Genomic DNA, 25667 nt, shown 5'->3' on the forward strand with positions numbered 1-25667 from the left:
TTCCCCTACTCCAAATCAAAATAAAATAAATACTTTTGCACGTTGGTAGTGCCACGCTTTTAGTTAACATGACAAATGTGAGGACACACTGCATATGGAGGGCGCTTTAACGAATAGCTTTCTGTGGTATTTGTGTCTGTGTCATTCGCTCTTCATTTTCGACGCCGTGCACGCGTGCATAGTTTCACTGCGCGCACATGATGTGGCCCCCGACGACGTTCAGCTTTTCTTTTATTGTCATAGCAATTATATCAACAGCTTTTTTTGCCGCTGCCTTCATTCACCGTATATATGTAAACGTATTATACATGAAAACTCAAGAAAGAAAAAAAAAAGCTGCCCCTGCGCTTGGCGCCCAGCTCGTCATGATACGCCGATGCGCGCTTATCTCCTAAGCGTACTTTGCCCAACGGATGGCGGGGGGGGGGGGTCAGATGCTGGTGCGCGTGCGCTTATCCTTCAGTGGGAAGAATCACATGCCTTCAACATTGACCAGAACAGTTGTGTTTAGTTGCCGGGAGCACAAAGATCACTACACTCGCTGGACAAGCGCCATTTGCGAAAAGCGTGCGCTTTTCAAACACAACGAAGTAACAACTGGGGCACTTGTTAGTTCGCACTCACATTTGTATCTGTGATTACGTTTCCTTTCTAATTTTTGTTTAAACAGTGCGTTAAATGTGGAGTGGTAAACATTGTTATTTCGCTCTCGTCCTGTGTATATTGTTTTCGTGTGTCATTTGTGCATGAGCAACGTGCTGCACGTTTCGATCTGCTTGCCGTTCTCAGCGTCACATTCCAAGTGGTTGCTATCACATTTATTGCTTCGCCCTTGCGGCAAAACTGTTGACTTTTCTTAATTCCAGACAACCGTGTCGTGACCACCCGAGGGGATGTCAGATTAGGCGCTGATGGAAACTCTTCGAGACCACAGTGACGACGAATCTTCGAAGGTAGACTCGTCACGCGCTTCCGTTTTGTGCCACGCCGCGAGTTCGCAGGCTGGTAGCTTTCGCGATTAGCCGATAAGTTCTGGCAACACAACGGTGCGTTGAATGCAGTGCAATGAACGCGATAGCAAAAAATTATAATGTTATAAGAAGTAAGGCTGGTGGCCAACTCTTTTGGATCCGATATCACGGAGCTCCTAAAAAACGCTGGTAAAAACACTGGTGTGAGCAAATACGACGGCTCTAGGGAGAAGTGCTCTTTTCACACAATTCCTCCGCGTTGAAACCGCACTGACATTTGCCAAGATAATAAGCGCGCCAGCGATCACGACCACCTTTCAAATCCAATCCCCCCCCCCCGCATTGTTGATGCTCGTTTAAGACTGGTGGTTTTCTGTTTGAGCATTCGATGGCAGTTCTAACAAGTGGGAGATGTTAACTTATGCACTTTCCAGGAGACATCGATGTGCCGACTCCCTCATTTGATCTCTGCTTCAGTAGTACTCGCGCACTTTACCCGCTCGTGAAAGTTATGGTGCGAGGGGGCATGTTATCAATTTGGTTTTGTTACAGAACATAGTGGCAATGGCGAAAACCCACCGAGAGTGTCTATACAAATGCTATTGCAATAAAAACGCAGTTCTTTACTGTAAAATAAGTGTTTTGGGTTATCTCTGCCCTTAGTCTCTCTTTTGTTTAATTTGCACGTTCATTTTCTATATTTTCGTACCGTACCTGCATATAACGAAATCTGCTTTATAACGAATTTTTCTGGGAATTTATAAATATCATTATATCCAGGTTTAACTGTACACCATATTACCTGGCAGGCAATAAGCTCCTTTAGCCTGCTGATTCCATCAATGCTTGATCTGTTTGCTTCAAGGTACTCTGGAGTGAAGAATGCCTGGAAAAATATGATATAGTCACTTCAACCATTCCTTGTGATAAGAAGCAGGTTATGCACAGCTTTGTACAACTTAACCACTATATAGCCATAAAACAGAGAAATTATCTTTCCAAGTTTTTTCCGGTATAGCCAGGAAAACCATTCTACTTTACTGAACAATTTTGTAGACATATTTGAGTTTCAGCAACTTGGGCAGAAGAAATCTTGAATCTTCTACAATGATCAAGCACTCCCAACATCAAGGCGTTCACTTAGTTTCATGTAACAACCTAGCAACAATTTTATTCTATTTCTGACAATCACTCACAAAACATTAAGATCATGGCCCAAAAAACTCTGGCACACAAATGTGGCACAAACACTTACTTTCTCATAATTGCCAATGCCTCCATTGACTGCAGCATCCACAATGCCGCCCAGCAGCATGCTCAATGGGTTCAAAGCAAGGCTTGGGTCTGCCCTGTGTTGCAGCACCATGTCCCTGATCTTGGTATTGGTGGCTTCCATAGTCTCAATCGCATTCTGCAGTGGGCTGACCTCAACAGTATGGACCCTAATCACAGCAAACCAGCGAAGGATACCAGGAAGCATGTAAGCAGTTTCAAGTGTGGTCCGCTCAAGCCAAATATTGCCAATGTCATTGTCGGAGTCTTTCTCGCCTCGCCGCAGGGGACGTGAATAAGTGAACTTGCTCACTTCATTCACCTAAATAAGAAAACCAAAGACACAAGAGCATATTCCTTGAAGTATCATAACCATTCCTCCTCTGAAAAAAAGACTCAATGAGAACAACATACAGAAACAGTCGAATGGTACAGAAAGTTGAGAACAATTTTTTTTTCATTGTATCGAATTCTGAATGTAAAATAGGATTGTTCTTTTAGAATATGCAGTTCTCATAACAATACAGCTTTATTTTATTGTAAGTGGCATCTTGATCTGGCAGTTATAAATTGCCTTACATCAAAGAATACATGCACATTACTGTAATAGTTTTCTCATTTTAAATTGCACAACTCCGGTTGGGAGACAATAACATAGATACTAATTACATTGTAGCCATTCGATATGTTTATAAAGCGTGTTTAAAGCTGCGCCACTTTTTCCGACCAGGGGGAAAAAAAACTATGCGATACAGCCTGGCATGAGCAGTGACACTTTAATAGATGCACTTGTCGGCAAGCTATAATAATTTTATCATAGAACGCATAGCGTAGATACAACATGCCTTTCTTATTCATTACAAAACTTGATAACACACTCACCCTGTAGTACTTGAGGATCTGCTCAAGGACAGGTTTATTCTGAAAGCGCTGGGGATTATTCATTACAGGGTCCACCTTGTTAATCTGTAGGTACTGAGACTGTGATTCAGTGACATCATTGCCTGGAATAGTCAACTTGGTCAGCAGTATAGCATTAGGAAATTGGTTGAGCAGCCTGGTGCTGAAGTCACTCAATCGCTCATACTCTTTTCCTCTGTACACGAAAACCTAGGGGGCAAGCATTTAAGGCACAGGTATCAGCGCTCTTGCACAAAAAAGATGTCTTGCACTACATGATCCTATGAAGCAACTCTTAATTTTGCTCATAATAAGGTCTCAAAAGCGACGAAAAGAATTCTGACCCACTTTCACAGAGAGCGCGACGTTTATGTCGCTGGCGAAGTGATTTAATGTTGCACCGACTGTCGGTTGATTCTCTCTGCAATATGAAATAGTGTTATGGCCCTAAAATTATGCCATATAGATTGTGTCCCTTCGAGGCGTGCTGCATATTTGTTTCTCACCTATGCCTTGCACAGTACTTCCTCACCATGCCGACCTAGCACAGCGGCACATCAACGCTCACTCTTCCCTTCTGGGCAACAAAACCGCACACACCCTAGCTCGAGAGTTAGTGAGCCGAGCTGGTGCAGGAATGACACCAAGGGAGGGAGAGAGCGAATGGTCCTAAACAACGAAATCACCAAACACTGCAGATTAGGGAGACAGCATTACCCTCCACCACATCTCTCATTAAATAAACAGCAGGCGACAGGTGCCATGCTGTTTAAATAAACAGCATGGCACGTTTTACAAACAAGCACCCCCCAAACCCTACTGCCTACTGCTTATAGTCATTGCTATCCAGATCTCTACTCCGACAAACGCAAAACTCTAGAATCAGCGGGTGGACCTCAACCGTATTATCTGAGCTTGTCCCAACCTCGTGAAGAGGCTGAACACCAAATGTTTGAACACACAGCAGAGGGAGACCGAGTTGCTTAGCTCAAACGTCGAGGACCAGCTACAAGTGATCAGGCAAGCCGAAGATGGCGCTAGGGTCCAAGGACTTCTAGCTGCCATTTCGATTAAAGTTGTTTCTCTCTCTTGGACTGCATGCATTTGACACATTAGTTCATTTACCCACTCCCTTTCATGCATGTAGATGCTCTGTGCACAGGTTTCTCTTGGTACTAAAGCTGTCATTTGATACCAGCACAGAGGAGCTAATTAGGTTGCACAACTTTCACAGTCTGGTGAAGCAGAGATATTTGAAATGGTATCACATAGGTCAGACCCATTGCATGATGAGAGAGAACTTGTTGCCCTGCTTCACTTTTTTTTCCACTGCAGCCTTTTTCAATTATATACACCACCACGCATAACTCACAATTATATCTTGACGTCCGTGTTATAATGTCATCATTATGTGAAAAGAAAGAAAATAAGCTGACTAATAACATTTCAATTAGCGATTACCACAGTTCCGAGCTGGCTTTTGCAATTACGCACCCTATTAGAACATTCGATAAACTGTTGATGACTTATGAAGTCAAGTGGAAAGTTAGCACAATCAATCTTCAGAAAGAACCGTGCTGTTTTAACCAGCGGCTGACACTAGATTACACCAAAATCATGTTTACGATGTGCACCAGTGGTTCTCAAACTGTGGTCAATGACCCCAGGGCATCTGCAAAACCCACCTTCGAAAAAAAAAAGGCACCAATTTCATGATGCATGTGGTGTTAACTTATGAACCACCTCTCTCGATACATCCAGAAACACCCATAACTGAGAAACACTTAGCTTCATCAATTTACACGTCTTTGACGGCTCCAGACGGCCCCAGATGCCGGCACCGCTTTCGTTTTTCTCGAGGACCAACTGGAAGGTCCGCTCGCTGGTCCGGGATCGCTCGAATGCATGTTCATTTTTCGTGTGCCTGGCGACCTGTGGGCGGCCCGGGACTGTCCGAACAATTTCTTTCGGGCAGCTGGCAGACGACAGCATGGTGCGCATACCTATGCAGCCATCTTAAGTTAGAGACGGGAAATTTTTGACGCGCTCTTGCTCTCTGCTTTTCTGTCCGCTTTTCGCAGGTTTCTGGATTTCGCATTCTTTGCACACCCAGTTTTTGTAATCGGTGTTTTGAGTTACGTCGAGCATGTGCGTGTTCACGAAGGTCGAGCAAAAACGCATTATACGCGCTAGAAGAAACAGCGGTGGAACGACCGTGTGGGTCTACTATGTGTGCGCACTCGAGTAGTTCACTTGCAGTGAGTTACATCACAATGAAAATAGGTATAATTCACTACCTAACTGCTGTTGAGGTTGGGATTGGGTCAGTGTTCTGGCCTGTGTCACAGCCATGGAGGGAGCAGGCAACATAGCAGACGCCACAGCGGACGCAGACAGCATCAAGCGCACAAATGGCCCGAGGCTGCTCGGGCTGGCTCGGGACTCTTGGATCATGTCCATGTAACGTAGCCGCCTATGAGCCGAGGCGTCCGCGAGCCACCGAAGTGTGGTTTGGGACTTGGTAAATCGATGAAGCTCACTGACACACACAATATTCGGCAAATACACAATGGCTACACATGTTACAAATACAAAAATACAAATACAAAAATGGCTACACATGTTAATGAAAATTTTCCTATCTGCACCGATGTTACAGCATTCAGTGGTTCAAATGAAATGGCCAGCCTACATGGTGGCTGACACTTTTCATGTTGCTAGTGAGCACATGCAGATTATTGGAGGGCCACATATAATCACAATGAGTCACAAAAGCCCCCACTTTTATTGTATACTAAAATGCTCACTGAATGCTGGCATCGCACTGTGTACCCAGCGCACACCACTGGTGCAAAAACTGCCGACCACCACGTGGGCAAATTATGATATTAGTATTGCGAAACACTGCACACCATACAGTCTAGTGTGAAAGACATTTTCATAAATTCTGGGTCATTTTTTGTTTAGGTGTGGCCTCTACATGAGCAAAAAAAAAAGCGATTGCATTGAAAAGGCAATACGAATGACACCATGTTTGACTACTAGTACTTTGGAGCTGTGTTTGATATTTTTTAGTGCCCTATTCATCAACGTTGCAACAGAACGCTGCAGTCAAACTCCTATGTATTATCACGCTCAATATGAGCTACACCACGTGCTCATACTGGTGAACTATGTCCGGGAAGGACGAGGCTAGAGGGAACTGGTGGAGGTTCGAAGCGATACTGAGCACGGGGCCGAGTGCACTAAAAGGTTGCACAGTGGCGCTAATCATGGCATATTTTCAAGCTACTGGGAGAGAGTTTCGTAGCCCCTGCGAGCACACATCACAGCCACTTGCTTATGATATCACTGCAAGGCAAAATCTGTTCACAAGGGTAGGCAGCTTGTACACTACTTGCTTTGGTAAGGTTCAGGATGAAAGCGCAAATACGTAGACAAAGAGGCTTGACACAGACAAGTGCTACCTATGTTTTGCACGAGTTTGTATTCTCGCACTTTGTGCATGGTGCAGATGCCACGCCTTACGACACTAATTTTCTACCGCATTCCAGTGCTCATTAAGCTCATTTATCTTCCCGTGTCTAACTAAATATTTTACGGCACTGGCTCATGATACTGCTAGTCTTGCATTCATGCAAATGTTGCAGCTTTCAAGCTTAATACTAACAGGTTGAAAGCCAAGTGATCGGCAAGGGGGCATTCAGCATAGCTTGCAGAGATAAGGTGCAGAGAACACCAACACAACACCGCTCACGTCTTGGGCTGGTTTGGGCACGTCATACACTTGTGACCTTCAGTGCGAATGACGTGTTCGTGTGTATACGCCATGTGATCCTCCCGCTTTAGTGCCAAAGAGAGCAGGGAAGGTATTTGGCTTGCAAAGGCCACATGGGGCAAGTAGCAAGGGTTTCAAGCTCACCTCCTCGCAACATGATTACGTGCCACTCCAAAACATACATTTTCTCAGCTTTTAATCAATCAATTAGAAAAACTCTTGTGACATAATACTCTTCACTGGGTCCGCAACAACTTCCAGTCTTAACTGAAATCCATTGAGTCACCTAGTCTTTTGAATAGGCCTTTTAAATATTTATGCTCTAATACGGTAGTGCAGCCTATAGTACAAAGAGATATATGACACCCCTATAGGCAATGTAGTATTCTCTGCATATAAGAACTATTTAAAAAAAAGTGTTTTTTGTTCATAAATACTTCTCAGCGACATGTAAGACACCTTGCAAATGCAGCTCACCTTATTTTGAAGAAAGGCTGGGAAATTGCGGCCATAGTAAGCGACTCGAAAGTACTCCGGCTCAGGTCGCAGTTGGCGCATGATGTTCTCATAGAAGGTGGCAATGCGTGCATGCAGAGAGCTCAGCTGGGCATAGTCAAATGTCTCATTCTCATACTGTGCCAACAGCTCCTTGCTCAGCGTGATGCCAGCCTCCCAGAGCTTGCCCTTGTCAAAGTAGTCGAGAATATCATGGTAGAGGCGCTCTTTAAGCTCCCGGTTAGTCTCACACTGGGGATATTTAGCACTGCGCAAAAGGCTTGGCAAACTCTCATCTGACCAGCGCAGTAACTTGGCATGTAGCTGCAATGTAAAGGCTGCCTCTATGTAGTTGTCACACTCTAGGTGCAGGTCACAGAGTTTGTGCAAATATCTTATGTACATTTCTTGCCTGTTGATTTCATGGTAAAATTCCTGCAAGAAACAAGTTCACTTTTTCAAGATGCATGCCTGCACTTTCCAAAATAAGGAAACACAATTGACACAAACTCCAAGCAAGAAATCAATATAATGTTAAACTTCTACAAGACAGTCACAGCTAAAGATGAATTTACAAGTGTTAGGCTCTGGAGTGGCTTCAGGCACATATTTAATTAAAAAAGTAGTAAGAACAGCTTGTTTTAAGTCATATTTCACTTTTCTTGTTTAACTTATTTCTTTGTAATAAGTACACATAAAAAGTCCTAGTCTAAGCTCGTTGAAAATTACAACTCTGATATATTAAACTACCATAAAGATAAAAATACCATACAGATAAATTCTTATATACCGAACAATATGAGAATGTATGATTGGTTTTCTATAGACTCAACGTAACAAAATGTGCTCAATATAAAATGCTTCATGGTTAAGACAAACTTTCATAGTGATTTCCACCACTGGGATTATTGACTTCTCAGATAGTCATGACATGATGTCATGAACATATGTTCTTGGACTATGACGGATCTCAGAGAGCTTGCAGGCGTAATCAGGCGAACAAAATCAGCAGAGTGTCATCAAAGAAGACTAAGATGTCTTTATACCTGATGGCAAGCAGACTTGTGAAAGAGCAGCAAACAACCATTGCTGATTGGGTGAAACCAAGAAAGAGAGGTTGAAGCAACTACTTTCAATGAAGTAGTGTCCTTTAGTAATTTTGTAATGAAACCTTCCCACAGTGAACAGACTTCATTCAGTGTTTTCAAATAGCACATTTGGACACACCTGGCATGTACCGACTTCTTTTTGAGGGGCACTTCTGATATGCTGAACTTCTAATAAGACTAAAATGTTTTCAGCAGTGTGTTTAAAAGGGAGTCAATTATACCCCAAACTTCCAGCAACTATAAATAACTATCCCACTAAATCATGTAAAACATGAAAGAGCAACTTTTAAATAATTTACACTTCTCTTCTTTGTGCAGCATGGTCTCTTGTCAAGAACAGTTTAGTTTTTAATTCAAATGCAAAACCATGCAATGAAATGGCTAAAAATTCATTTTCAGTAAGTGACAGACAACCTCCTAAACCACAGCCACTTATACATTGCAACTGCTCCAACCTTGCTTATTTCTACGCCATCAAACAAAAATTGATTCAAATATAAAGACAAAACATGCTTTATGAAGGAGATGGTGGCAGGCATCAAACATGTTCATTAAAATCAGCATAGAACTTTTCACAAATCAAGTTTCATAAACCAATCATTTCGGATATTATCAATGAGCATAAATCAGTTCAAATAATAGCATGCATATGTTTCTCATTTTATTAGCATGCACTCATGAAAAGACAATGCTGCTGAAAGTAATTACACGCAATGGGGGCTTCAAAAATTATCCCTACCAGCAAGTTCACTGTGCAGCTCATGCGGTTCTCTTTGTTTTCATCCGTGATGATGGTGCGATACTCTAAGAGACGTTTCATCAGTCGCACCACTGTCTTGATAAACCTGATGCCAGCATCATGTAGGGCAGCATGGTTTTCGCACAAGTCAAACAGGCTGCAAAACACGGCAAGTACTTGCATGACCAGCATACAAAAAAATAAAAAGAGCAACAAAATGTTACGCTCACTGAGAGTAAACGTACGTTTTCTGAAGAAGTTCTTGATACTGCTGGTCTCCACGCCCACCTTCAACTAACACATCAAGCTTAGTGATCATTTCGTTTTCAAACTGTAAAAAGGAACAAGCAAACCAAAAAATTTTGAATTTCTCATCTTCATAAACTACTGTCACAAAGACACCAAAAAACCCTTTCGACATTACAGATGAAGAGAGTAAGATAAATTTTATGAACCAAGCATGCCAAAATGGGTTGTCCTACATCCTTGAATTGTCAGTGACACCCTGTTCCTACATAAACCTTAAAAACATTTTATTCATTGAACTCCACTTTTGTAAGTATTTTTTTAGTTTAACTCGTATTATCTGTTTTCAAAATTCATGGAACACATAATTTTCCACTCCCTTTCTCTTCTCATGGCAAAATTCATTATTATAAGTATAGTGCAAAGAAGTTAAAACTGAAGCCCAATATGGCAACTTTTAGGGTCAGCTTTGCGACTTTAGCCTAAAATGCTTTGCGACATTCAGTGAAATGTTAATAGCACATATAGGCATTTGCCAAAAGGATGTTAGCTGACAACCTATTCAAGCCACTTATGTTGTATTCTAGAGTGGTCACTATCAATGGCAACCAGTTATATCCTGCAACAAATTCTGCACTGAAAAAAAAAAAAAAAAACTGATCCCTGCCCAGCTGTCACTAGAAAATACAAAAGAAGTATCTTCATAATGAATAATTTTCCCAGAAGCCTTCCTTTAACACAGCCTTCAGAAATGCAGCTGGAGAGGGATGGGCACTTGTTCATGATTACTCCAAAATTCAGAACAGCAGCTGAACAACATGAGGGTTCGCGACATCTTCTGTGACACTCTGAAGGTCAAAGCCGTAAATATAAAGTGCCAAGAACAAGTTCCAAATGGTTAGCAACATATATATATATTTACGATAACATCTGCATGCTTAAAAAACCACCAGTCTTTTCAGCTCTGTTGCTCAGCAAATGATGCCACACTGCAGAGATACAAGGAGTTGTTTTGTCATCATTCATATTTCACTGCAATGTTCGTTAAGCCATCATGTTAGCTATCACTCATGTATCTACTTGTGCACAGGTACACCACATTAAGTTTCAGTTTTGCCTCAGGAGCATTTTTCATTTCGTGCACTAATGGAAACTAACGGCTACCTAAATTCAAATCTTTCAATACATGTACACTTGATACTAGTTACAGAGGTGCGGTAACAGCTGTTCACAGAAAATCACAGGTATATATGAGAGATGCTGCAGCCTAAGAACGATAATACAACGCTTGACTTTTCTTTAGAACACATGAAAACAGATAGCCTCTTCTTAGCAACAAAATGAAGCAAGTTCTCCCTCGGTTTTTTTTTTCTTTTTCGCAGGAGCACACTCGTAGAACTTTCTTGCATTCATAAACAGATACAGCAATGCTGCCATGGACGTGCACGTCACTTTTTTTGGTGCAGACAAATTATTTGTTGCGGTATACTGTCCAGGTGCTGTATTGAAATCAGAGTCTCTGGATAACAGGAAGAATTACTCACCCGTTCATACTATGAATACAACCAAAGAGCCACTTCTCAGAGATGTGCACATCACAGTGAAACAGACTAGGACAAAGGTGATATGGTCTGGAGGGTGCATATTTTTATGCTCATGAAACAATTATTCTATTGCATCTACTTTTTTACTTTTTATGTGAAGTTTCTCATTTCTAACCTAATAATTCATGCATAAGCAATGTTTTTATCCATGCTAAATAATTTCCCTTGATGATACGGTGACTACAAAAACATTACACAAAATTTTTTCAAAGTATTTATCAGCATCCAAGCATCCTTGCCATCCTGTAGCCAAAAACATTTACAGTATAGTTGTGGTCAGCAAGTGTTCTAACTTGTTAAATTTTCAATATGCACCTTCCTATCCCCCCCCCCCCCCTCCTGTCGACGACTTGTGGCTCTGGGTTAGCATTGACTACATGGCAAATTTTCAACACACACCCAAATATTTGTATATGAGCAAAGGCTATGATGTGTATAATAAGAGCAGATTGTCACGGCCAGTGAGCCACTATGATGGGTGTGAAAAAAAGGACATCCTTATTAAAAGCAACAATGTCAAAATGCAAGCTCCGTCCCCCCCCCCCCCAGCTTTCTTTTCCTGCTTCTTTTTTTAAAGGGAACTGAGCAGATGTATAGTTATTGTTTATATTATAACAAAAAAAAAAGGAATTAACCTCTTGGAAGTTTCCTTTCATTTCAAGGTTGTGCACAAAGCAGTCATCTTGATGGATGGACGATGACTTCCGTGGAGAGTAGAATTCGCATTGCATCATGTCAAAAAAGATGGGAATGGTAGCCTTTCGTAGTTCCACTTCAGGAATCATGGTCATCTCAAGGAACGGGCCCACCATACCAGGCACAAAGTGGATCTTGTTCTGGCCTGCATTATTTGCACCAACAGCAAAGCAATGCACTAAAGTTTTGGTCAAGGTTATTCTAAGAGCCACTCTAGTCAAACCAGATCTAACACTACTTCTGCCTTTTTTTTTTTACAATCTTTGCTTATTATACACAAGTATGTGGATAGCTTTTGACAAAGTTAAACTAATTCAATGTGCTGATTCATGTGAAATATTGCTGCTTACACAGCGAAAATTCCAGAAATGCACAAAGCTTTCAGTGAACTACACAATTTAGTCCCTTTAACACAAACACTGACTGCACAAATGAAATGCTAAAGACTAAGCAATAATATTTCTCCCTTTATTGGACAAGATAATGAACACCTGTATTTCTTCACAAAAGTATTTCCATTCAATTATTTTATACCTTCATATTTAAAGGTAAGCAGAAATGTGAAGTGACAAACTTTTTACAGGGCCCTTCCCCTCAATTTGAATTTCTGATTTCTGTGGTTTAAAGGAGACTAAAGAGAAAAATCATCTTTCCTGTAGAGTGGAACCCCGACTATACGACTTTCAGGGGACCACGCAAAAGCATCATATAATCCAGATGTCGTATAATAAAAAAACTAAGATTATAGGCAGTGACACTCAGCCTTGTCCAAAAAAATGGTTACAGACCGCTTGTATAAGCCCGTGGCATGACCTTGTGCCTCTGCATGGAAGGTAGATTAACTTATTAATGCAAGTGGCAGCAAATGGCAGCATTAATTGTGAATCTTTATTCTAAACTTTCAAAAAATCGAATCCAACAAGCATCTTTTTACCGATAAACAAAGTCCGAAAAATGGCTGCGTGTGAAAACAAAACCGAACCCGCGCTGCCAACAGCCTCTCGTCAGAACAGTCAGACACAATGTCAACACTATCACATAAGGGCGACGGACTAAGACTTTGCGTAAAATACCTCCGATCGCGCCTGAGCTGTGTGCGTTGTAATTTGTTGGCGTGTGAAGTGCAACTGGTGATGTTCAGCTGCTATTATGAACGTTGACGCCAAGTGAAAGTAATTTTGCATGGTGAAAACAGCTGCGTCGCGCCCTGATGGGTGTGCAAACGAAGACAAGATCAACTGTATGTCGATCAGAAAAAGCTTCCATGAACTGAAAACTTAAAAATATAAGCTTTTCGTCTGGCTGAAGCTACTCTCTGTGTGGAGAGAGCTTGACTAGGTACTGACCCTTGATACGAACGCACGCGATCGAGGCATATGCAGAAGCACATGAACTTCCAGGAAAATAAATTTTCCATTCTAAGAAGACATAATCGTCAATATAGAAGAACACAAGTTCATATTTTGAGCTCTTCAATATTTGTTGATTCTAGTAAAGGTGGCTTTTTTTCTTTTGAATTAAATCTGAAAGACGTCAAAAGATGCGGGCTCGGCAACTGCGCCGTACAAACAAGGTTTTTAATATATTATTTCAATGGGGATTCTGCCAGGACCAAACGGATTGGTCGTAAAATGCGGGTTGTCGTGAAACCAGGGGATGTATAATTGCAGTTCCCCTGTATTAGTTAAGTACAATTTCACACTACCTAAAACACCACTTTAGCTGCCAGATGATGTTTGATAAGCAAGAAAACACGCGAAAAGAAAATGCAGGTGGAGATGTCACCTTGAGATCCCCGCACTGAAAAAAGTGACGTCCTAGATTTTCATGGCGTCTACTGGGTCCTACGTAGTTTCTAACCACTAAAAATGAAGTACCTTGTGATTTGTGGGTACCGTAGACTCAACACATGAAGTTTCTGAAAATTTCATCGAGCCCGTATCGCAAAAATATGAAAAATACATTTTGAAATTCATGATGTCAAGCACGGACATCTCCGCGTGAAACTTAAAAATAAAATTTTAACCTTGATTTTCCCTGCTAATAATAAACTTATGATGACAAAACTTATGACATTAGAGTTGTCGATGTACAGTTGCATGAAGATTCATGAAAAAAAGAACCACCACAAGTGTTTCATGAAAAAAGATTCATGTAAAAAGAATGGCACAAGTGTTTAGAAAATTCAATTTACACCTTGTTAAATCGGACAGGTCATGCCATTTAGCGGGGCCAAGTTGAACCAAACACGGCTGAAATTTTTAAGGCTACGACTAAAAATCATTCAATGGCCGTTGTTGCTGCTGTGGCTCCCACTACTTTCCCTCTCCTGCTACTATAGTGTAGGCAGCCGCGCATTAAAGCCGGGTAATGTTGCGCACGGCAACAGTGACATCAGACGTTCCGTTGAGGCGGGTAATCTGAAGAGTGCTAACTTGATAGGAACCACTTAAACACAATTTAATTTCAATATAAGCTATTCCTTAGCACAAAAGTAACACTACGAGGTTTCTGGACCGCTATTTCAACAATCAACGTCAACGTAATAGTTGCCTTTAGTGCCCCTTTAATCTCATCTGCCCACCTAATTTTCTCTCTCCCCCTTACGCGTTTGCCTTCTTTTGAAATCCAGTCAGTTACCCTTAATGGCCAGCAGTTATCCTGCCTACACGCTACCTGCCCAGCCCATGTCCATTTCTTCTTCTCAATTTCAACTATGACATGCTTAGTCCCCATTTGTTCCCTGACCTACTCTGGTCTCTTCCTGTCTCTAAAGGCTACACTTATCATTTTCTTTTCCATAACTCACTGTATCGTCCTCAATTTAGGTTGAACCCTCTTTGTAAGCCTTCATGTTTCTGCTCCATAGGTAAGTACCAGTAAGATGCAGCTGTTATAAACCTTCCTCTCGAGGGATAGTGCTAAATCACTATTCATGATTTAAAAATGCTTGCCGAATGTGCTCCACCTCATCGTTATTTTTCTAGTTATAACTTATTTCCCTCTCACGGTTCGACTCCGCGGTTACTACCTGTCCTAAGTAGACATTTTTCTTTACAACTTCCAGCGTCTCGCCACCTATCGCAATATGCTGTTCTCTGTGAGACTGTAGCAAATTACTTTGGTTTCATGCATATCAATTTTTAAACATACTCTTCTGCTTTCCATGTACAGTTCAGTAATCATGAGCTGCAGTTCGTCCCCTGAACTACCGTACTCATCAATGCAATATTATCTGTAAATAGCAGGTTGCAAAGATACTCTTCATTATCCCTAACTTTTCCCAATCTATGACCCTGAAAACCTCCTATAAACGCGTGGTGAAAAGCACAGGAGAGATCATGTCTCCCAGCGTTACACCCTTCTTTACTAGTATTCTGTCACTTTCTTTACGGAGGACTATGGTGACTATGGATCCGCTGTAGATTTCTTCCAGTATGTTTATACGGGCTTTATCGATGCCCTGATCTTGCAGTGCCTGCATAACTGCCAATATCTCGACCGAATTAAATGCCTTCTCGTGATCTCTGAAGGCTACGTATAGGAGTTGTTTGTGTTCTATGCATTTCTCTATCACCTGATTGATAGCATAAATCTGGTCTATTGTTTAGTAGCCTATACATGCTTGGTTCTTTGGTTGACCAACTCTAATGTCATTTTAGTTTTAGTCGCTATTATTTTTTTTAAATTGCTTGTAGACAGAGGACATTAAGCTGGTCGGCCAGCATCTTTTCGTTCAAGTCCTTGATGTCTCCCTTTTTATGGACTAAGAAGATGTTGCCATTCCTCCAAGATTCTGGTACCTTTCCCGTCAAGAGATACTTCGCATACATGGTGACCAGCTTTTCTAGCACAGTTTCTCCACCATCTTTTAACAAGTCAGATGTTACCTTATCCTCACTAGTGGCTTTGCCTTTTTCCATTTCCTCTAGGGCTTTCTTTACTTTCCATGTCATTATTGGTAGGATGCCAGATTCCTCTGGGCTATTACCGTTTTTCACAATATCATCCTGGTTCTCTTGCCTGCTGTACAGATTTCTGTGGAACTCCTCTGCTACCCCAACTATCCTATTCATATTAGTTGTCACCTTGCCTTCCTTGACATAAAGGGGAACTCCAGTGCATTTTCGACCATAGTGAGATAATGCTGTTTTCAAATAGTATTGACAGCCTTGAAAAAGCTAGGGTGAATCATTTTGAGCAGGCACTCGTCAATAATTTTAATTAAGCAATAAAAGACAAATCAAAACCAAAACAGAGAACTGCTCCATTATCCATGAGGGGTATCGGATGACGTCACAAGAATCTGTCGCCGACGACGTCCCGAGATCCGCTACACTCCGCCCCGGCTAGCCAGGGTGTAAACATAACTCACATGCCTCTTTTGATGCGCAAAAAACAGGTTGGCTATGTCATCTGACGCGGAATCTAGCTGTGCCAGCTTGTCTGAACATACCAATGAGAAATTCAGCTATGATTGCAGCTATTTGAGGGCAGAAGCATCGCCTTTTCATTTTGACCCGCCACCGTGTGAAGCCTCTGACATGTCCTGAATCAATTTCCTCATTTCCCAAAATTGTAAGACCTGACGTCAATGATGACTAACACACTGTATGCAGCGGACACATCTGACCTGTGCTCACGTTGTCGTCGCCTCGTAGAAGAAAGCTGCGTGCTGCATCTGTCTGCTGAAAAAGGCGGGGTTTTTCAAAAAGAGTAGGCCCTTACGTCACATACACAGGCTGGCCTGCGTTGACGAGTGTGATTCCAGAATCAGCTACCAACTTTAAAACTTGTTTTCTAAAAAACTAAATGACTTATGGCTGCATAATTTGGCAAATATTACCACTATACAGATGAGAACATATGTTCAAAGTTTTATAGAAATCGGTGAATATCGAAGAAACGCCGGAGTTCCCCTTTAATGCATACATCTGGTTTTTGCCTTCACAATTGTCAGAATTCTTCCGCTCTTTACAGCATGCTTAATTCTCTCCATGTTATACCTTCTTATGTTGGCTACCTTATGCCTATTAATTAACTTCGAAATCTCCGCCAGGTATATTTTGTCTTTTGCATTTCAGGCTTTCATGGTTTGACATCTCTTAATGAAGTTTTCCATCTCCTAAGATAGCTTGCTAGAGTCCTGTCTAATGACTGCACCTTCGACTTCCATTGCACACTCCTTAATGATACTAGTCAGAGTATCGCTCACTGCATCAACGTTAACATTGGTTTTCTCAATCAGATCCATAAATCTGAAGTGAAACTTTGCATTCCTGTACTTCCCCTCTCAGCACTAGCTCATTCATTGGCTCATTGCATATCAGTTTCTGCAGTTGCTTTCTTAAGTCTAGGTGAATTTGAGCCCTTACCATTCTATGGTCACTGCATCGAATCTTTTCAACCACTTCCACATCCTGTACAATGCCCGGGTGTGCACACAAAATGAAGTTTATTTCATTTTGAATTTCGCCATTAGATCTCCTCCACGTTCACTTACGATTAGCCTGTTTCCTGTGGAAGGTATTCGAATCCGTAAATTATTACCTCCTGCAAACTCTACTAGTAACTCCCCTCTGGCATTTCTAGAGCCAATGCCATATTCCCCCACTGCATGGTCTCGAACCTGCTTCTTACCTACCTTGGCATTAAAGTCACCGATCAGTACAATATACTGTGTTCTTCTGTTACTCATTGCTGAGTCTACATCTCTATTGAAGCGTTTAACCAAATAATCATCATGTCTGGATGTAGGTGCGAAGGCCTGTAGCACCTTCATCTTGTACCTCTTATTGAACATTACTACGATACTTGCCGCCCTCTCATTATTGCTATAGTCTTCCTTTATGTTGCCCACAATATTTTTACCGATGAAAAACCCCACCCCAGTTAACTAAGCATCGGTAGCATAGGATGTGTCCATTCTTCAGCAGTGTATAAGCCTCATGCATGCTCCTAACTTTGCTGAGCCCTATTGCATGCCACTTAATGCCTTCCAATTCCTTGAATATCACAGCTGTAGTCGCCTCACTAGATAACGTTCCAGCGTTAAATGTAGTCAAGTTCAGATTCCAATGGCAGCTTGTCTGGACCCAGAAATTCTTAGTACCCTCTCCTGCATCGCAAATCTGACCGCTGCCTTGGTCAGTTGCTTTGCAGCCACTGAGGAGTGAAGGCTGAGGGTTAATTTATGTATTCATGTGTGAGGTAGTTGCCAAGTACTGCACCAGGGTGGCCAATCCTCTACTGCCGAGGGAGTGCATTACCGGCTGTGGGCACTAGTGAGGCCTTTACATTAATACCTTTACAGTGACCCTTTACTGCCGAGTGCTGCGAATTCGCGACATACACAAAAACTTCAAACAAACAAGTCCCGAAATGCGTGCCACCTTTAATGCCTGCTTTCACTTACGGGGAATGTAGCTTTCAGCATAAAAAATCTAGCACGTCTCATCTAACGTATCTTATGCTGGAACCAATTGTTTTGTAGCCGATGGCGGAGTGCGAAGCGCGTGCAACAGCTCTCACTTTTTCGTTTTTGCTTGTCGGGGTAATAAATGTATCCAAGAGGTGGCACACAACATGTTACGTAGTTCTGAAGTACATTTTTGCTGAAAGGTCCTTGCATCTGCAGCATATAGAGAACTTAACTGTGGAATCATTTAAAAGTTGCTATTTAATGCTGGAAAATAAAAGTAATTTTTATTTCTTTTGGGAGTTTCATAATTCAGGCATTAAAGGATTAATACCAACATTTTTTTCTCATTTTAATTTTTATTATTCATCAATCAAGTGATGCATATATACTAATAAAAACTATTTTTATACTTCATGATTTCTCTAAAAAATGTCATGGTAATTTTTTTCTCTTGAATAAGTCGCTCTGAAGATTTTTCAATATGCGATAAAAAAACACCAACCTCCAGTTGTTTCTCAGATTTGTCTCTCAGAAGGTGAAAGTATGTCTTTATGATACTTCTAACATTCATTAGCCCTTTTCGTGCATATGGCTCTTCAATAAAATTGGGCTTGAATAAACTTGATTCCTCAAACCTAAGCTGAGAGGCCGCAGAATGAAAGCCATCAACAAGTGCAATACTTCCAGATTTCTTAGGAATTCCCAACATGTGAGAATTCCACAACAATCTATGGCAGAAATATGTTATGAAAAAATGTATTCACTTTCATTCAATCACTGCAGGTGGCTGCTATGATTTCACTTAAATTTTGACTTTTAAAGAGAGGCTCTTATAGTGCACTCATAGCGTCTTTATATCACTCGGCAGAGCAATATCATCATGAATCCAATTTCTTGTGCATCACACTTAAACTAGTTCATTTTATTTCTCCAATAGTGTCCATATTAAGCTGAACTGGTTGCATATTGTCATAATTTTCATATATGACCCATCTTACTAATATCAATTAGATGTTTTATGCACTATAACATATGCTCTTATTCTTAATGCCACATTCTGTTGAGCTGTGAGCTGTTGATATAACCTACATCTCAGGAGTGTTACAATGCACACAGACGGAGACAAAAAATAAAAAAACACAAGGCACAGTGCTTTTCAGGTGCAATGCCAATTAGCTCACCAAGCTAACCTTGAAAGCGTACATGAGGCAAATATGTGCTCTCAGATTTGGCATCCAAGACAATTCCTCAAATCATGACAAATAAGGAAAGGAACAGAAGTAGTTGTTTCGAATGACAAACCCCAAGTAAGCACAGTCAGCACCAAGTGCGGAGGCTGCAATTGTGTAACCATGTAAAATCTGAGCTCAAATGTAAGCCTCCTCCCATTGTCTTGTCGATATCAGACAAAGAGGGAAAATTTTAAATTTTATGCGAGAGAGAAACTTGAGAGAGTCTAAATATGCCAGACAAGGTGAATGTGACACATAAGCAATGCCATACCGAGGTTGAACCACATCTTGCGTATCTCAAAGCCTGTCTCCCGCCTCATGTCTTTGTACCTGGAAGAGCATCAGCCAAGGCAAAATTTAAAACAGCTGATGCTCGATGAATCCCATGAATGTCCACAATACAATAACAATAAACCACAACAGACCTGGCAATTATCTTGTTACGCTTGTTATGAGAGAAATTCTCCAACTGCAGTGCATCTTGAGTGAGGAAGGCTATGGCACAATGAAAGTAGTTGTTCCACACCTGTTGCAAGAAAATAAAAATCATGTTTTCCCATTCTAAAACAAGATCATATCATTACAGGAGGAAGAGGAAACTGGCCCAAACCTGGTAGTCAAACGGAGTGGTAAATCGATCTCTGATGGTGTACGAGAAGTGGCGCAGAGCCTTCAGCATGACACTAGACGGAGAAGAGATTCAGAAGGCAAGTGAAATGTTTATACAAAATAAAGAGCAAATAGAAAACAAGGAGGAAAAGCAAAAGCTGAGAAAATACCTGTTTTGTAGCATTATCATGTCATTCCAGTCCTTTGGGTAGACATTTTTACTGACCAGATCTTTAAAGACTAGTAGAATTTCCATTAGAAAATCAAGAAGATCTGTGGTTGTTGGAAAGTGCTCAATGTAGCTGGTATAGTGGTATTTAGTCATTTGCCTCAGTATTGAAATCATGAGGGCCACAATGTTTCCCTTGAGAGGAAAAAAATGAGTAAAAGTTATCACAGCACGCATCAGTGAAATGCAATAATGGGAGACAAGCATGCAAATTGAGATCTTAAACGAACATACCACAATAGGCAAAGAGCGGTTGGTCCTAATTACAGTCTGGATCACAGTCCTCAGGACGGAATGCATGACCACTGATATGTCTTCAACAGTTTGTGTCCGATCATGGCCATGAAGAACAACCATGATGTCACTTAAAATCTTTACACAGAGCTCTAGCTCTTCTCCTTTCTCCATGAGAAGTTTCACATGTTGGTTGATCACAGGCAGCAGAATGGCACGACATTCTAGGCAGACCAGAGTACACGATTCAATATGTGGTTGTTTTGAACTGACACAATATTGGCTTTCTTAAACAAAATGAGCCACTAGTTTAATTTCTACAGCTTTCTTTACCATGCTACTGCTACTTTTCAATTATAACCAACACGATCCTGCATAGAAAAATGGCATGTAACAAAATTCAGAGAATTATACATTTAGGTTTCAAGTCCCTATAATCACACCATTGAAAAAATATAAAGCAAATGCAAGTACACTTTGCAGGCTATAATACCTAAATGCCTTAAGTTTACGGATACTTGTTGGAATAAGGCAACAGCTGCAAAACATTTTTCAAAAACTTATTGAGGCTCAAGATTAAAGCCCTACAATACTAGACAAAATAAAGGACATGTACAGAGAGGACAAGGAACAATGAAATACTAAGACCAATTCAATAGTCAATTTTGCGCCAAAATCACGAGCACACTACAGTGTGGTCGTGATTTTGATGCAGAATTGACTATTGAATTCAGACATGCACCAACTAACCTAACAGCGAGTACTAGTACTATGACCAATTGCCTATTTTTTAATTTTTTATGAATCAGGTAATTTTTTTCAATCATTCGTTTCAGGAAAAACTTTTTTAAATAAGATTTGGTGCCAAGTCAGTTTCCTAAATCGGATCGAGGACAATGTTGCAACCTATGGATATTTGTTGGTGAATGAAAATTCGTTAGATCAGAAACGTTATAAGATCAAGTTCTCAATTATGATGAGCATAATGTGATTTTAAAATAAAGATTCACATTAAAAAAGTTCTAAAAACTTCGCTTAAAAATTTTTGTACACGACTGATGACATAGCATACGATTAGTACACCTACAAGAGGCTCAAGCAATGTACATCCAAATAACACACGAACAGGAGCTTCATTTAGATGTTATTTTTTAAACACATATATTAGACGTTGTTGAGCTCTTTCAGTGTTTAGCGATGCGGGCCAATTCACTCTGCTCTACTCTGTCAGGGCTAGCCAGAGGAGACGATGACTGCCCACCTGTTTCCCGAACCACCTACCCCTCTGTTATGCAAACATCATCTTCCTACATCCAGCCTATATATGATATAGCATGTGAGACCACTGTTCACATCGAGCCACCATCCTTCTAGGCTAGTACTTGCACACATTTCTTTGCATTGACAGTGCACATTTCATGAGGTGCAATAGGATCTATTTGCACACAGACAGTATATGAAAGATCTCAATAACGAAGATTCACTTGATGCATCACTATAATTACTAATGTAATTAAATAAGAAGCATAATGCCCTGATGATAAGCTTAGAAGTTATGCAACTCTACAGCAAAAGGATAATTACCAAAATGCCTAAAAAAATTGTGCACTATTCACTTGTGTTCTTAAGAGTTCGCTCCACTACTGCAGTGGACTTCGATAATCTGTACAGAAGAAAGCAGACATTGGTATAAGTAGCTAAATACCACAACTAGCGTAATTTTTATGCCTGTTGTTCAACTATGCGTAAAATTATAAAATTCGGACAAGTACTTTAAAGGTGCTAAAAATTTCGCTTACCTGGAAACTTAAAAAGCTCACTATGAACAATGTCATTCACACACATCATTTTTTGTTTTGTGAGCCTTTCAGGTGGTAGATTGTTCAGCAGCTCCGTAACAATATGGCTGAAAAATAGTGGTTCAGGTGAAGCTGGCTTGTTGAAAGTGCAGGCCAACACTCCAGGCAATGCTTCCTCTTACCTTAGCTGCTTTGAATTAAAGACATGCAGAATATCTGGAATGGTAGCAGGAAAGTACTTCAGGCAAGCACCTTGAATGAGCAGCACAGTATCAGCCTTGTATAACATCATGCCGGTGATAGACTTCAAAAGCTGCTCCAGAGAGAGCTCAAACTGTTGAGTCCCTTTGCCTTCATTCAAGCTGAAAACAAAAATTCTTGTTATCACATGGACAAGAAGCCAACAAAAGGAAGTTTTCATTTTCAAGACCAACTGCAGTGCAGCTGAAAGAGCATGCTTTTAGACAGTTATAACAAAAGAACATACTAAATTATTTTAAAAGATAAATCTTCACTGCTGACTGGGATAGCACCAGGCCCATGACTACTGCATAGAAGAATGCTAAGCAGTAATTCCTTTATGGCCCATGATGCAATATTTTTATCAATACAGAGCGTCAGATTCCAAAAAGAACAACTCAATAAATAATATTTTTATATTTTTTTTACAAAAGGTGACATATACTGAAAACTAAACACCACTAAAGAAAAGGCAGCCATTGATGAATAGAATGCACGAAGTAATAAAAATTAGCAGCATTCTGCGACAGCTCTGAGAATGTGCTGAAATACAGGTGAACAGGCAGTCATAGCCATTCGGATGAGGGAGTGCCCTCTCCCCAGTGACTTAAAGGGGCCCTGCAACACTTTTTGAGCGTGGTTAGAAAATGGTAGTAGAGGCTCCCAACAACACACAAACCAAATATTATAGCGCAGCACGCGGCCTGGAATGCACAATAAATTATCAGTCAGCTAAAAATTGCTATCCCTTCTCTCGAGGAAACACGCAAGACGCTCAAAAATCACTCGTAAAAAGCCCATTTATCAACCATTGGCTGATTTGAACATGGCGCACTACGTCGTTACAGAGATCGCTGCAGAAGGCCGTGGATTGTCCATGCGTGCGCGTACAACCACACTGAAAATGCCGCGCATTCAAAGAAAAAAAAGATAAAGTGCTCAAGATCACGAGGAGCGCATGACGTTTTTCTCTACCCTTGCCATCCCTCCCTGCTTATCTTCCATCGCTTTCGGTGGGACGAAAAAAGAGAGAATGCAATTGCAGCATGCGACAAATATTTGTAGCTCCACTCGCACTGGATGGATTCATAAAATTTTTGTGACGTTGAATTTATGATGCAATAAGCTATTCCAGTGAATTCATTCCATGGTTACTTGAAAAAGCGTTTCAGGGCCCCTTTAAGAGGGGGTAACACAGTCTGCCCCATACACTAACTTATATATTAAAGAGATGGGGTGCTGTGATGAACCTTCACTCTCTACCATAGGGGTACCCTGTGGGCACTGATGCAGGCGGCAAATGGCTCACTGAGTATGTGAGCGAAGTCACATCGTGATCTACTAAGAGAGTATTAATTGTGCACATGGATGCAGTAGACTATGCAAGGTTTGCATGCCATTTCTGAGTGCTGCTAATTGCAATGATAAGGACTGATCTTTATTATCTGTGCAGCCAAAATGCTGGAGCCACAGCTCCAGCATTTCTTGTGTTATATTAGTAGTTTCACTTCACTAAGAAAAACAAGCAAATGTAATTCAGTTTATTGGGCATTATTACCAAGACAAAACAAAGAGGGAACAGAGTTCTAGTGCACTAAATGTGCTAAAATAGGGAGCAGTAAGAAGGGAAAACTTTAAGAGCTTGCTTATTTGTTTGACACAACTTTAATAAAATCCAGCAGATAATGAAGCCAAAGAAGGTATAGGGGACATTTATTTTAACGAAATGTGATGTAGATGTGAAGAAAGCAATGTGGACAAAAAGACAACTTGCCACCGGCAGGATTCGAACCTGCAAAGTACGGACAATGCACTTGATGCTCTACCCACTGGGCAACAGTGACAGCCATCCTCTCCTCCACTTTGTCAGGCATTTATGTACATGCAAACCTGGAAGTATTAGTCAGTTCCACTCGTAGCTACGACGGTGAGTGTGAAACAATTTTTCTTTGCCACATGGCGTCACGTAGCACGTCACCCTTTAACAAGCGGACTGCTGACCTCGCAGCATACTACCTGAAGCCGTTAAAGGCCAACTGCAACGAAATTCTACTTGGGAGGAAACGACCATAAATATGTAGTATATACTATATGGCAAGTTACGATAACGACAGTAAAAAATCTTGCAGTCGCATATTTAAATTATAATTGGTGCACTAATTGTTAGCAAGCAGACGACGCGGAGCTTGAGCGGTGTGCACAAGCAAATCAGACAGAACTGGATATGACGATTACTACAGAACGTCGCCACGCCGCTCCTTGTGAGCAATTCACCCTGCCGCTGAATCTTTCTGTGCATTTGTGCTGCCTTTACACCGCCTAACGACAGCGCATTCGAAACGCGTTCATGCTGCATTGAAGTCGATGGCAAGTCAAGTTCAAGTCAAGCAGCGTTTCTGAATACGGGGGCTAGACACTGCAAACGCACCAGTGGGAAGCCTCGACCAGTGTTTGATAAGAGGCATGTTCACGCAGATTGTTAACATAAAAAAAAAAACACACACACACTAAGGGGCGCGCCCGTGATGCACGTTGGAGGAGCGCGGAGCAAATAATTTTTCTGTCGTTCACGTCACTTTCGGTCAGTCGTAATGGTGTCGTTTTTTTTTTAGTTTTGGTCTCAAAAACACCGTCGTTTGCAAGTTTTTTCTAAGTTAAGCGCTTGTATTTAGAAGGCGACATTTGGCAGGCAGCACTACCTCTAGCTAGACTACCTATATATTGACTTTTTGCAGAGTGCCAAATTTCGCTGCAGTTGGCCTTCGAGTCAGCCAGAACAAGACCCTTGTTTTTAATATGTGAAAGATGGGGAGGCCTTATTTTTTTGTTTGATACGACCCGAGTTTCACCTAATGCTGGGGCGCACCCGCACCGCTTTAAATCATTGGCCAAGTGGCCCCCAGGGGCAACCGATAAAGTTGCTACTTTATACATAAACCACTACAACCATACTTGATATCTGTTTGTGCATATAGTTGTATGTATGCACATTCGGTATACATACAGCTGAACCCTTTTATAAGAGATGTACTGGAGAGCAATTCTTGGCTCTTACATGAGGTGTCTCTTAAAAGCAAAGTACGACGTTCTCAT

The 25667-nt window shown here is 41.1% G+C and overlaps 1 protein-coding gene across 2 annotated transcripts in view; it reads right to left on the bottom strand.

The window, feature by feature from the left end:
* Positions 1-25667, bottom strand: part of mbc (dedicator of cytokinesis protein myoblast city) — a 127293-nt gene that overhangs the window by 53671 nt on the left and 47955 nt on the right. For both annotated transcript variants that reach the window (XM_037427100.2, XM_037427099.2), the window contains exons 23-36: positions 22517-22696; positions 22335-22441; positions 20536-20759; positions 20243-20436; positions 20074-20146; positions 19889-19989; positions 19735-19793; positions 11750-11955; positions 9510-9595; positions 9265-9421; positions 7399-7851; positions 3126-3353; positions 2227-2565; positions 1774-1857 (exon numbers count right to left, since the gene is read on the bottom strand). In XM_037427100.2, the coding sequence (XP_037282997.1) occupies positions 1774-1857; positions 2227-2565; positions 3126-3353; positions 7399-7851; positions 9265-9421; positions 9510-9595; positions 11750-11955; positions 19735-19793; positions 19889-19989; positions 20074-20146; positions 20243-20436; positions 20536-20759; positions 22335-22441; positions 22517-22696 (2491 nt within the window). The remainder of the gene's footprint in view (positions 1-1773; positions 1858-2226; positions 2566-3125; positions 3354-7398; positions 7852-9264; positions 9422-9509; positions 9596-11749; positions 11956-19734; positions 19794-19888; positions 19990-20073; positions 20147-20242; positions 20437-20535; positions 20760-22334; positions 22442-22516; positions 22697-25667) is intronic.

The sequence above is a fragment of the Rhipicephalus microplus genome, chromosome X (assembly GCF_043290135.1).
Source record: "Rhipicephalus microplus isolate Deutch F79 chromosome X, USDA_Rmic, whole genome shotgun sequence".
Classification (NCBI taxonomy): Eukaryota; Metazoa; Arthropoda; class Arachnida; order Ixodida; family Ixodidae; genus Rhipicephalus; species Rhipicephalus microplus.